General features: G+C 38.5%; 2 protein-coding genes across 2 annotated transcripts in view; one reads left to right on the forward strand and one right to left on the reverse strand.

Moving 5' to 3' along the window:
• Nucleotides 1-2,939, reverse strand: part of LOC108722310 (insulin-like growth factor-binding protein complex acid labile subunit) — a 233,462-nt gene extending 230,523 nt beyond the window's left edge. Inside the window, exon 1 of the mRNA XM_018447334.1 lies at nucleotides 2,147-2,939. Coding sequence (XP_018302836.1) covers nucleotides 2,147-2,248 — 102 coding nt within the window. The 5' untranslated portion in view covers nucleotides 2,249-2,939. The remainder of the gene's footprint in view (nucleotides 1-2,146) is intronic.
• A 3,330-nt stretch (nucleotides 2,940-6,269) lies between these two features.
• The window catches only part of nAChRalpha6 (nicotinic acetylcholine receptor alpha6), a 286,941-nt gene continuing 279,407 nt past the window's right edge, over nucleotides 6,270-13,803 (forward strand). The window contains 1 exon segment of the mRNA XM_018447235.1: nucleotides 6,270-6,386. Within this exon segment, the coding sequence (XP_018302737.1) occupies nucleotides 6,270-6,386 (117 nt within the window).

Consider the following 13,803-nt stretch of genomic DNA (forward strand, 5'->3'; position numbering starts at 1 on the left):
GTGACAAGGACATTAATTTTTAAGTTCAAGGATTAACTAAACAAACGAAACTTTTCTCCCGTTAAATAATAAGAACTCGTGCACAACGGAAGAAATATTAAAAACAGATATAAATATTACAGAAATAAAAAAAATAGGAATGCATACAAAAAAACACATATTATAGGTAAGTAGATAATAATACTTGTTTCAAATATTTCAAAAGTTCATATATCCGCAAATCTATTGTATCATAAGTTCGTCAAAAGTATCAAATTTATTCAAAATATATTCTAAATCCTAGTAAGTTTAATACTTCTATCAAGTATTAAATTGAATTCGATTGGTTTATTACATAAAGTCATTTCTTCGATTAATTTTATATTCTTCAAAAGAAAATAAATTCTTATTTTGCATATAATAATTTTTTAAAATTTTATTTATATTTTAATATTATTATATCAAAAGATGTTCTTTGTTAAAGATAATTGTTACTTAAAAAAAAGAAAGTAAATTGAGTAATTATTTTTCTTAATAATAGAATGATGTTTTTTGGTGTATATAGAGATTAAATGTGATATATATAATGATACAGATAAGATATGACATATAATATACTGAGAGAAAATATAATAAATTTTAATAAATTGTTTGAATAGTATTAGCTAAATATTTATTAAATGTAAGCATATATTCATAAACATACACATATATTATTAATAAATGTATATATATATAAGTTTATATTAATAAATATAAACACATATTATTTAGTATAAGAACCATTAATGTCATTTAATTGTTATTTTTTTATTAAAATTTAGTACATTTTTTCTCAGTATGTATATTTAACTATAAATTTATCTATAAATTAATCGGAAACTTGCTGCAATGATTGTGTGTGCTTAACATAAATGATATTATATTAATATCATACAATATTAATGAAATGCTGGTCCTAAATCCTGGTAATATCTGTCTTGGACGACTTTTTGAGATTATGTTTTTGTTGAACAGATACTAACATTTTTATACCTCTAACATTTAATATTTATTTCTATTCCTAATATCTCCTCCACAGTGCGCAGGGTCTTAGGTTCAACGGACAAAAAAAATAGAATTTCTTCCATTGTGCGCAGAGAGGACACAAATGGAATTTTTTGTTATCTTAAATGACTGCTATAAACACCTTGGAGAAAATCTCTAATCTTTAAGAAACACTTAAGTATAAATAGAACACTTTTAAACTACATATGTCTACATTTTCTTCAACAGCTAACGTTATATTACGTTCACAAACAACCTCTATATAGTTAATCAAGTAAAATAATTGAATAATGTTGTTGTACATTCAATTGGAATAAAAACATCGCGCAAAGAAGAAATGGAAAACATTCAATTTACAAACGCTATCACCGTAGATAATTGTCATTAGCTGTTCGTATTTAATTGTTTACAGAAAACGTTGTATTCGTTGTACGCGATCAATAATATTCGAAACTCAAATAAATTAATATAGAGCACTGTATAAGTAATAAATAAATCCACTGTATATTGTTGTCATTAATGATATTATCGTTGCCATCTCTTTTCATCGAATCTCTCAAAATCATATCGACGAGCAGTAATTTGATATACTGTTCCTACAAAGTAATTTGTTATATTGTTTCTTTCATTCAAAATAAAGATTACGCACGTATGATATATTTTTCCATAGAAATTTTCTAATATAAAACCAAACGTCATAAAGGAAGAACGCGCTTTCCTTCAAAGATTTTATTCAAAATAGAGGTATATGTCTGGTATGTATGTACACGCGCGATATGATACGTATCTCCACAGAAATTTCTTAACATAAAATCAAATGTTACGAAGAGAAAGAGTAATCGCATAAAATAACAATCCACATTCGCTCTCGGATGAATAGGAAAAGAGCGGGTAATTCTCGTGTTAACGAGAGTTCTGCGTAAAAAGTGTCGGGTTGCAACGTAAACATTTCACACGAGACCATCTGACGTGCATACGTGGAACAAAAACAAAAGAAACGCTCGCGCGAAGGGGCGCGTCCTTCGAATTCTTCGCGCGGGGAAGAAATGCAGCTGCTCGTTCTTTGATCCAAGATGGAATTATCGTAATTTAAAAACGGTATAGAGAAAGAGAGACTCACCCCGCGGAGCACGCCAACGGCTGCCGATGTCTCGACGTCGTCCCAGGCGGTATCCTCCTGGTTGAAGTCACTAACTAGAAGAAGCCCGTGCACATCACCCATGATTCCCGTTTGGCTGGCGCGTTTTCACGACGAGAAACTTATCCGTCACACTCTGCGGGGACCGCTGCTACGGGCGGTGCACGTACACACACGGGCGCGAGAGAACGAGAGAGAGAGAGAGAGAAAAGAGAGATAGAGAGAGAAGGAGAGAGAGAGAGAGGAGAGGACGCGAGCGGCGGCGACGTCGACGTCGACGGCGTGGTGGTGCGGCGATCAGGGCGGATGCACCGGGTGCCTCGACGATCATCGCGTCATGTCTCTCGAAGCGTGGCGGCCGTCCGCGGCCGCAGACGACGATCCCGAAGCTGCATTCCCCGTAGGAGGCTGGTGGCCGCTGGCTGCTTCTCCTCTTCGTCCGAACTCGCGCCGCGAGTTCGCCTCCTCCTCATGTGTCGCGCGCTCGTCCGCTTTGAGTTTGGCCGCGCGCGCCGTGTACGGGTTTACGTCGTCAGGTCGTCTACTCGCGGGACGGAGACTCTCGGAGTAAATTTCGGAGCACTTTCGGCGGGGCGTCACTGTTTCTCCTCTACTCTCTACACTCCGCTATCCGGCACGCTCGCGTGAGGCGCGCCGATTTACGCGAGTACGCGAGTCAGATCTCACGATCGAAAGGAGCACGCCGCTCTGGTACATACACACGCGACGCACGAAAGACGAAGGCGTTTCGTCCACCTCGAAGTAACACGGTGAGCTGCGGAGAGCGAACTGCTAGATCCGCGCCGCACGAACTCGACCGAACGACGTGATGGCGCCACGGCAGGAGCACGACTGAGAGCGCCGCGTCGCGACACCGATGGTACTACGTCGAGTCAACGGCTCGCGGCGTTACGGCAGCCGTGCACTGGTGGTGGGGGAGAAAGAGAAAGAGCGTGTGCGCGTATACGTGTGTATGTGGGAGTGCTCGGAGCACGAGCGAGAAAGAGGAAGCGGCAAGGCGCGGGTGCGAGTAGGAAGGCGCGATATATACACAAAGGCGACGACTACGCGCGCGTGTACTGTGCCTCACGCGATAGGCGGTGTCGTGGTCCCAGGGCCGCACGGATCGAGCTATTCTGAAGGGGAAAGGAGGAGGGGAGAGGTATATACGGAGTATACGCGGTTACACGGCTCTTCTCCCGTGTATGAGGAAGAGCGAAGTCGTACACGTTTCCGAGAACAAGTAACACTTGACTTTACTTACAATCTCGATCTCGTATCCCGACGCGACCCGTTCGCGCTCGGCGCTGATAACGCGACTAATTTCGCGCGATTCGCTGATTCGATAACGAGCGCCGAAAGAGCGTTATGATAAAATACGAATTCGAAACGTGCAAAACGATCGAATTTCACTCACCGCGAGATCCGCGTTATCCGATGGGCCGATTGCTCGTGGCGGTCTTCGATCACCGAGCGAACCAACGGCGGTATTCGTGGTCAGTTTTTATTTTGAGAACGTCCGGCCTATTTGTCTTCAAGCACGATCTCGTAGTTAACGACAGTTCCCAAACGCTATTCGTATTCAACGGATACACACAAGACGGATAGACACTATATACGCTAAAAAAAGAAATGTTTAATTTTAAGATATTAAAATGTTTTCAGTCTCCATCTTGTCTCCATTTTGTAAAAACTTAAAGATGTTTTAATTTCAAACTTTTTCAATAAACAAAACACTATGTGTGTTTGAATTTAAAACAGTAAGCGTTTAAAATTAAAATATCTTTTATTATTAAATTTGTTTGTTTTGCAAAGATGTTTTAAAGGTAAACATTTTAAACACTACACTTTTTATAGCGTACACGTAAATTCGCGACATTTTTCATCGTAGCGAACAATCCATCCGCCATTCGAACTCGCGAGCGACGAACTGAACAAACGCGCAACGATCTGAACAAACGCGCAACGATCGCGCGTTAAGACCGATCTATGTAAGACGCGGAACGCGAGACGCGTCAACCAATCCGATGCGTCAATTTGAAAAGCGCCGCTTCGGGATTGGCTGACGCAACAAGCTCGCGACCCGCGTTTGTAGAACGGGCTTCATGCGACCGCCATGACACTTTTCTTTCGCGGCCAACGTCAGATAGATCAGTTTCGAACTCGGTCGTTTCGTATTTACCTGCATCCACTTCGATGAATCCGAAGGAGGAGAGTAAATTGAGTGTTCACTTTTTAGCAACAGAATGATATTTCTGATTGCGAGCGTGGTATGTGTCGCGTCGAGCGTCGGAACGACTTCGCTCCGCTTTCGCGAGTGAAGAATCCTTTTGTTTCGATAATCGTTCAAAATGGCGCGCGTGCGAATATCAGGAGGGCCGAATGAGATATTACCTTGGCGTGCTAATCATCCGAGCAGGGAACCGTTGATTAATACCACGCACAGTATTACTCGACGCGCTCGCGTCAAAACTTCCGCGTAAGTAATGACTGCTCGCTCCCCTCCCCCCTCTCCTCTCCACCCCCGCATCGTTATTTCCGCGTCCGTGGCGCGTCGCGTGCCTAATATAATCGGGGAGAGTGCGATTGGATGGACTGTTGGGCGACGCGCCGCGTTGTAACGTGTCAATTGAGGGGCGGCGTTTGCGATCGTTCGTTTGCATTATCCATTCTCGGGGCGAATAGATAAACAGACGACACGACCGTTAGAAAATTGGCCCGCCGCGCGTATGTCGCAACGGTCGCAATGTAAACACCTCGGATTCTCGGAACGTATCGCGAGCCGCGTGCGGGATTAGTCTACGGTTACAATGAATGAACTTTTGGTGGGCGCTTTCCAATTGTAATATTCCTAGACACTTTCGTACACAAGTTGCGTTCCAATTGCCGTAATTATCGACACCCTACATCCATCCTCAGCCCGAAAGCAACTAGTTGTAATTGTTGACTGTGTAAGTATGTTTTTTAGTGATTTATTAATAACCGCGACTGTTATAAATGAAAACGCGAGAGAAATGGAAACTCAGTTTCCATCATCACTGATTTAAAAAATATTATAAAATACTAAAATACATAGGCATGGCATTGAAAAATAAACCTAATTTTATCTGATACACATCAGTACACACTTTGTTCTAATTGAGTCGCGCACAACGCTGTACTTCCCACACACACACACACACACACTGCGCGCGCGCGCAGGCACACGCATATCTAGAAAATGTGTTTATATAATGTCTTTTAGATATTTTTTAGATGCGTATGTTCTAAAAAACGCTCGTACAGCAAGAAGTCTGCAGTAATATTGCTTCAACATTTGCAATGTTGCTGTAATATTGCTGGTAATAACCGGCGTTATATGAGGTCTTCATGTTGTTTTTTAAAACACGCATGTTGTCTGGGTTTACCTCGGTTGGTATATAATACTTGTGTACAAGTATATAATACTTTGTGTCAAGATGTGTTGAACAATTGGAAAGCACTCTTTTGTTCTGACGAATTCATTAAAAAGAAGTGCTTATTGTAAATGTATTCTGACGAAGTAATATATAATCTTGTTGTAATCTCAAAATTCGAAATTTTCAGAGTTAGTTGCAATCACACAAGATGGATAATATCGATAATTCGCACTTGGAAAGTCTATTATAAAAAATTTTACTTGTGAGTGGAAGAACTGAATACATTAATAAATTGCTTGTTCCAGGAGAAAGAAATGGAAAATACTACTTTTTTGATTAATCTTTTTGCAAGATCTCTTATGATAAGTATTTTTCATTCATATCTCACAGACTAATTTTTGCAAACACTAAACTGATAGTCTTTCAACAGTCATTTCAACAGTCGCACGAATGCGGACGAAGAAACAAACTCGTTCGAACGACAAACTTGTTCATGCGACATCTGATGAAAACGCTTTTGCTTGTTTGTTCTAATGTATTCGTCAGAACAAAAGTTCATCAGAATACACATCCACTGTAACCGTAGTCTTAGCCGTAGAAACAAACCGCGAGAATAAGTATTTCGTACGCTATTTCGATACGTGAATGGACTGCTCAAAATGTTCTCGCGTCGCGAGTGAGTGAAGTGAAGTGAGATGAGATGAACGATGGACTCTCCAAGAAACGAGGTCAGGCCAAGACCGGAGACTGCTGTAGGCCCGGCGTCGACGCTGCGTTGCGAATCTGCGTTGCAAATCTCCTGCTGCGTAATTTACAGTGACAAGGTAAGTGCCTGGATACTAACGCTTTCAGTTCGAAATTTGCGCAAGAATTTGCTATATTTTCGACGTCTTTCTTAAAACGGAGATAATCTCAAGGATATTTGAAAATAATAATTCATACCAGAATTCTGTATTTTTACTGTGATGTTTTACAATTTTGCATTAATCATCGGACTGCATCAACGATTTTCTCTTGCATACATATTAATTATTATTTTCAAGAAGTTATCAGCGTAGACTTTTTTTTTATTATTTACCCATTTGGAATTATCTGTGTTTAAATATATATACACTTAATTGCTGTAAAATAAGTATTGTAAATTGGAATCTTTTTTAGTTGTTCGTAATATGCATTTTCATTTTCTCTACACTTGCCATATCAAATATAGTATATTGTTCCGACTTCAAAGGGGTATACGAGAATTATAAAGACAATTAGCCGTTGCGAAGAGAACGTTCTGAAAACAAAGGAGCGAGTGTAATAATCAATTGTGATGATGAATGAGAGTAACGAAAGTTCTCTTCGCGCCATTTCCTGTATTTTCTCGCATTTCTCTCTCGCGAAGTGATTAATTGTACAACTTAACGATTATATTCAAACGGACATGATGGAAGCGAATCTTGCTATCGTGTCTCGGTTAAATGAACGATTCTCAGTTATCCAATAAATGGCGTGAAACATTAGATTGGAATCGGCGTGCTATCATGTTTTCTCACGTTCGATACAATATTTGATGCGGATATTTGCACAAGGATGGAATTCATACGGTAGCGTAGTCTTTCTTTTTTATTCCGCATGAATTTTTTTACGTTGAAAACAATTAGAAATAACATGGTAGCAACAATACAATTTTTAAAAATAACAATTACATTGAAAACGTTATCGACTCGATTATCGACGAAAGAAATGATCTTTCGAATATGACATTGAAAATTCAAATATTTTCACATAAAGATGAATATTTTTAAATAAATTCTTTAATTATAATATTTCTTGAATGCCACGAAATACTTTTTTTAAATACAAACCAACATATGCAAATAGCTTTTTTTAAACTGATTTTGATAAATCTACTATTGAAAAATTACTATTTTTAATTATAATTTAAAATTTTAATTTAAAATTTTAATTTTTAATAATAATTATTATTAGTAATGTATATATTATTGATTGATTACATCAATCAATTTACTACAATTTATACTACAATTTATTAGTATTTGAGATCATTATATATCAATACAAAAGAAATGATTTTGCTAAAATATTTAAAAATTTAAGTAGATACAGTTCTGAAAATAATTTTATTGGATCATCAAAATAATTACGTAGTATGTCCAGGAATGATAAACAATACTGTAAAAAGTTCTGACATTCTAGTTTAAGCGTCCTACATAATTACTTTGATAATCCAACAAAATTATTTTAAAATTTGTTTTCTAACTAAATTTTTAAATACTTTAACAAACCAGCAAAATGCATACTGCATTCATTTCTCCATTTAACCTGAAAATAATCAGCTGAGATGATTTTTACACCTCAGCAGCGAGAAAACGAAGTTCAATCATAATAATTCTCTTTATTGATCGAGAATTCATATATCTATTGTTTTTATTCCTTTCCTTACTGTTTTAAAAAATATTGAGTAAATCTGTATATAGAAGGTTTTGCTGAAATATTTAAAAATTTAGCTAGATACATATCTGAAAAATAATTTTGTTGAACGATCAAAGCAATTATGCTTAAGATAGAATGTCAAAACTTTTTACATTGTTCATCGTGCTTAAGCATATAATTATATTATTTTGATAGTTTGATAAAATTATTTCAAGAACAGTATCTATCTAAATTAGATTTCAGCAAAATCATCTTTCCATAAAATGTAATGATCTCAAATACTATAATAAATTGTCGAACAATCAATAATATACAATGTACAAATAATAATAGTGTTTTTAATTGAGATGTAAAATCACTCCAAGTAGTCGTTTATGCAAAAAGACTTATAGGTGACTGTTTCCGGGTTAAAGGGTTAAATACGAGACAATTCCCGTAATTCTTTCATCGAAATTCATTGTTTTGTCACGATAGTTGCGAGCATGTGCGCATCTATTACACACATAATTTCGTCGGCCACATAGGGGAAAGAGGGGGCAGATGTATCCTCGAGCTAGTGCGGCCCTGCGGGGTGTAATTGCCGCCACCCTCCGGGTTTCATGTCGCAGGGCCGGTGCGACCATAATTCGTCGTCGATCGCGACGATTGCGGCGACTGATTGCGAACGCGATTTAACCGAGGACAAACGGGGTGGTCGTACGTCTGCCTTTGAAACATACCTCGCTCGTATAAACTGACTGTTAAATTGCGCGCTTTAAAACGATTTACGTTCCTTTTACGCAAACTGAATTTATGCATGCGCGTCGGTCGATTTCCGAGTCTTGTTATGATTGCACACGTTATACAGTTGTTACGCACGCGTGTAAGCATCCTCTCATATGTTATTTGACAACGTTTTACAACATTATATAAAATGTTTTGTTGTTATACAAACTTAAAACAAGTACCATATACGTAGAGTGTACTTTTTATTATTATATCCTCTGAAATAGATATTCTTAATATTCCCTTTCAAAAATGACAACCAATAGAAAAATGTAATTTTCAAGTTATTATCATGAATGAGTTAGGTAAAGATTATTCTATCAATCGTCAAAAGTAAACTAACTGAAACATAAATGTGAGTGAAAAGGACTATACTCTGTTAAGGCGAGTCTTAGGCTGCGTTCCGTTTCACGCATGATGTACATAATTCAGCATTATCCTTGTTTAATATTCGGTGAATAACAAGGATAAAAGATGCATCATGCGTGAAACGGAACGCAGCCTTAGTGCCTAGTAAATTTTTATAGTTCGAACAAACTGCGCGCCGATTATATATATATATATATATATTTGTTGGTTTTGAAATACAATCTTAGAACGAAGCTGGAGTGCGTAATATCACAAATTAAATTGACAAGCAATAATATTACTGATACTGATAAGTATCTTTAAACCACTGTAAATAACTTATTGAGAAAAATGTCACCGAGAGAGATTCGAACTTCAATCTCCCTTTCGTGCGGGCGACAAATAATCGGCAAGCAGTTTGTTTGAACTGTAAAAATTCTCACAAAGAATATTATTAGACATTAAGATCTACTGCTTTGACCAAATATAACCTTCTTCACTTATTTGTGTTGAACATTTCTCAGTCCATTTTCACTTGATGTTGTAAACTAATTCTACTTCACAGTCCGCCAAATAGCACTTGTACCATTTTTAAAGTTTTCAAAGAGATCGTAATAATATCTTCTACAAGAATTGAAAACATTTTCAGTTGTGTCATTTTTATAAATAAAACGGAATCTTCTACAGAAAACATTTAAAGTTAAGACAGTTTATGTGATCAAAGTTTGAAGAAGAAATTATTTTATTTTGAATTTAATTCTTTTAATTGATCAGATAAATATAAATTTTGATATTTCGTTACTTTTGATGAATTATTTCGGATTTGTTATTTTGTAGGAAAATCGTTACAATTAAAGAATTTTTTAAGAGTTATGAAACGAAAGTGAGAAAAATGATATTTGATCATGTTTCTAAGATTGTAACGTTCTTTTTGTTGATATTGTTTGATTAATCTATAATTTTCTGTTAAGTTGAAAAATAATTTTTTTTCTTTTTCTGGAAAATTTAATTTTTTTGAGCCGCTATGTTTGGAAGTAAAAAAACAATATAAAATTACTATTTAAAGCATAACAGCTATTATTGTAAACACACATGCATGTGCAAAAGAAAAGAAAAATTTTGTGGAAACTGAAAACTATGTGGAACGCAATGCAATAGCGCTAATTGTTTCGCAGTCAAATATAAGTCCTCGTAAAATTTATTCCTGAAAATTCGTGAATACCGCATGCGCCGAATATTCCACGAGATTTTATTCCATCCTGCTAGCACTCTTGTAAAAGACCCTTCCGTATGTTGCGGGGATCCGAATCCCCGCGAATGTACGAAATAAAATCTCGGGAGAATACGTAGTGTGGCACGTGCGGCGTGCGTTGCGATCCCGACGCAAACGTCGGCCCTGCATTCCATAAAAGAGGCATCATCCTCCTTTTTCCTATGAGATATTACATTACGAATAACGTGTACACGATGCGCAGATGCTAATTGATAGTAATGCGCGATAATCTCAAACAATTACCGAACTAGAACCGTGTTTGTTTCCTGCGCGTTTCCCCGCTACCTGCATCACATCGTTATACCGCCATCACTATCGCGGCCTCCAACACTACCGTCGCCACCAGCATCCATAACGCAAATACGGCCAGCGCGTGCGATACCCGTTTCATTTTTCATTAAAATTCAGAGAAACTTCCGCGCGGCTGTTGTCGGCGTGTGAGTTTGGAAACTACGCCCTTTGTCCCGTGAAACTTGGCAAAATCATTTACATTAAGTACTCACCGCCAGGATAAGGCATGCATTCGTAGTTATTACCTAACTGTACAACCTTGCCTCATCGCATACGAAAGCGGGCGCAAAACGACGTGACAAAGCTCGCCGTCTGTGCCTTTACAATTGGGAGATTTGCGAGCGAAAGCAGACGCATTGCTATTTATTTCTTTTTTTACGGAACATTGCCATTTTTTTTCGTGTTTTTTTTTCTTCATAGTATTTTTATTCGTGTTTTCTTTGTAACAATTGTGTAGTAGCAGCCATTTTCTTTATCTTATTCGGCATTGTTAGACTCTGCTGCATTTCCGGATTTAAACACAACGGGACGATGTTTATCGTTTCACTATATCTTCTCACGTTACAAAGACGGCAATTGTTGCCACGCTTGATTTATATTTTGACATCTTTGTTCTTGAAGACTCTTAATTATTAACTCAAATTGCATAAGAGCATCTAACCATTAACCTTCGCACGACGTGGGCGAGCGGTCGGTCCGAGAGAAGAATTATTGCTAAGCGACACATAAGTCACAGCGGTCAAGAGGCAGTTATTCGCAAAGTCAAATGGAACCGTAAAAAACGGTAATTTATTTGTAGGAACGCACATTTTGCACATTTTGCATGCCGTCCTCATCGATGCTCAACGTTACTTCCGTTTTCCATACGATTCTTTTTCACAAAAATCTTCGAAGGGGACGAAGTTGAGATTGTACCACCGGCAGTGATGGTGTAGAATACCATCGACTGCCAAGTGCAGATTCAAGATTCCAGACGGTGCGTTCACGATTTTTCATCCGCGCCGTTAACTATGAAGTTTTCAATAGCGACGGGCACTCTCCCGAATTCTGCAGCCAATGTCAACAAACTTGGGCGATCGAAGATCGTCAAAGTCCTACTTGACGTTGGACATTTCCCAACTTTTCAAAAGTCGCCGGAATTTCCGACGCTGTCAGAAAGAATGATAGAATCAAAAGACTCTTCCGGACGACTTCTTGCACTATCAATATCCTCCCCGTGATTTTCGAGATTGCCGAAATTCCCGGGTTTACAGGTTCGTAAAACACTCGCGCGCAGATCGAGCAACATCTCGAACATTGTTCGTTGCATCCTCTGTGATCGAGTCTGGTATCCGTCTCGTCTTGTTCCCATCGCTAGCTTGAAACGCGCTTCCCGTCCTCGAGAGGGTATCTCGTGCCACCCTCCTGACTTCTCCGGTATACATCTCCCTTACCGCCAACCAAGGGCGACCAGGCTAAGTCGCCAAAAGCTTGCACTCCCGGCGGAATTCAGCCGCCGTCATGCCTGAGACCGAGCGTATTGCGTGGTGTCCCTCGACGTTGCCGATGCACTTCCATCCACCGGGATCGTGCTTCGTAAAATTGGATTTGCGCATGGCATGTAGACGATTTGTCATACCGGCTGGTTACATTCTTGCGAAGGTTCCACCGACGCGCTCGTAATATCTCGCTCGATGAACTCTCGCAATGATATTTCGCGACACACGCATCGGCAAACGATCCCGTAATTATGATTGATCGCTGACACATTGCCGTGCGTATAAAATCGCAAAACGGCCCTTTTCTCTCTCTCTCTCTCTCTCTCTCTCTCTCTCTCTCTCTCTCTCGTTCGAATCGATAGCTCATTAACTAGACGCGTTTATATTTCCCGTTCGTACTTGTCGCGCGTCGAACACGCCAGCGGATTTAATACCATTGCGAATCGCGTTACCGTAAGAAGTAAATATAAATAAATAACTGGGAGTAAATTGCGATTCGCGAGGCCGTTTATAACGTTTGATTTCTACTTTTCTTGTTTTTAATTAAATTTCTTTTAACCCAGATTCGGGATTTTAATTAAAATTTTCTGCCGATTCTTAGTTTTCCCGTTGCATATTTTCCGCCATCCTAGCTTCGAATTTCGACTCGCTATTCGCTATATTTACTGTGACTTACAGGAGGCGAGACGACGGTGTCCAATCGATTCTCCATCGCCAAAAGAGCGCGCGCGCGCATATACAGAACGCATGCATCACGGTAAATCCGAGTGTCTGGGGCATGAAAATATCATACACTCCTATTAGAGATACGATGACGCCTTATAAATATTATAAACGAGCGTACGTACAGATATACATATACTAGAGATATTTAGTAACAAGCGTATTTGGTCAATAAAACAGACGTTTGTTCGTTTCCATGAAGATCGAAATAACATTAACAAAAAATATGTAAATTATCGATAATTGATTTTAAATTATGAGTAATTATCACTGTAGAATAATTATCAACGAAATATCTTTAAAATTTGATACTCTTCCACAAATTCAGTTTGATCTCACATTCTTGTCAGAATTAAAACACGAATCGCTATCGCGGCATCATTGATCGATAGATTTGCAATGTCCGTCGGTACGCCACGGGTACGGATTACAAATCGTTTGTTCGGTCATGATTTATGAACAGCATCGCACCACTGCCGATTACAATGGAGATTCTCTCCGAAATTGGCTGGACGAAAATTATTGTGCGTCGTGCAGGTCTCGCAAAAAGCGCCTTAATCAGAGCAGTCGTGTGCTTTTTTTTTTTTTAATCTATCCTAGCAATCTCCGAGGTAATAGCGAAGAAATTTTTCGATGTGTAGAGAAAACAGAAGGAACAATATTGTGTCATTCACCAACGAGTAGAGTATAGTAAATAGTTTCCAGTCAATTTCAGAACGTCGTTCAACAATAAGCAACGTAGATAACGGAGAGTCTTATTAGCTTTACAGGCTCCTTTTGGACCAATCGAAACACTCGGTCGGAACGATAGAAGGTATTGTACACACAATAATAAACGAAAAACTTCAGGTGCAGAACGGAGTTTTTGCGATATTCGCGTGAATTTCATCGGATTTCGTATCTAGTTAAACGAGAAGCAGCTAG

This window comes from Mycetomoellerius zeteki, unplaced genomic scaffold (genome assembly GCF_001594055.1).
Source record: "Mycetomoellerius zeteki isolate Tzet28-1 unplaced genomic scaffold, Tzet1.0 scaffold20, whole genome shotgun sequence".
Lineage (NCBI taxonomy): Eukaryota > Metazoa > Arthropoda > Insecta > Hymenoptera > Formicidae > Mycetomoellerius > Mycetomoellerius zeteki.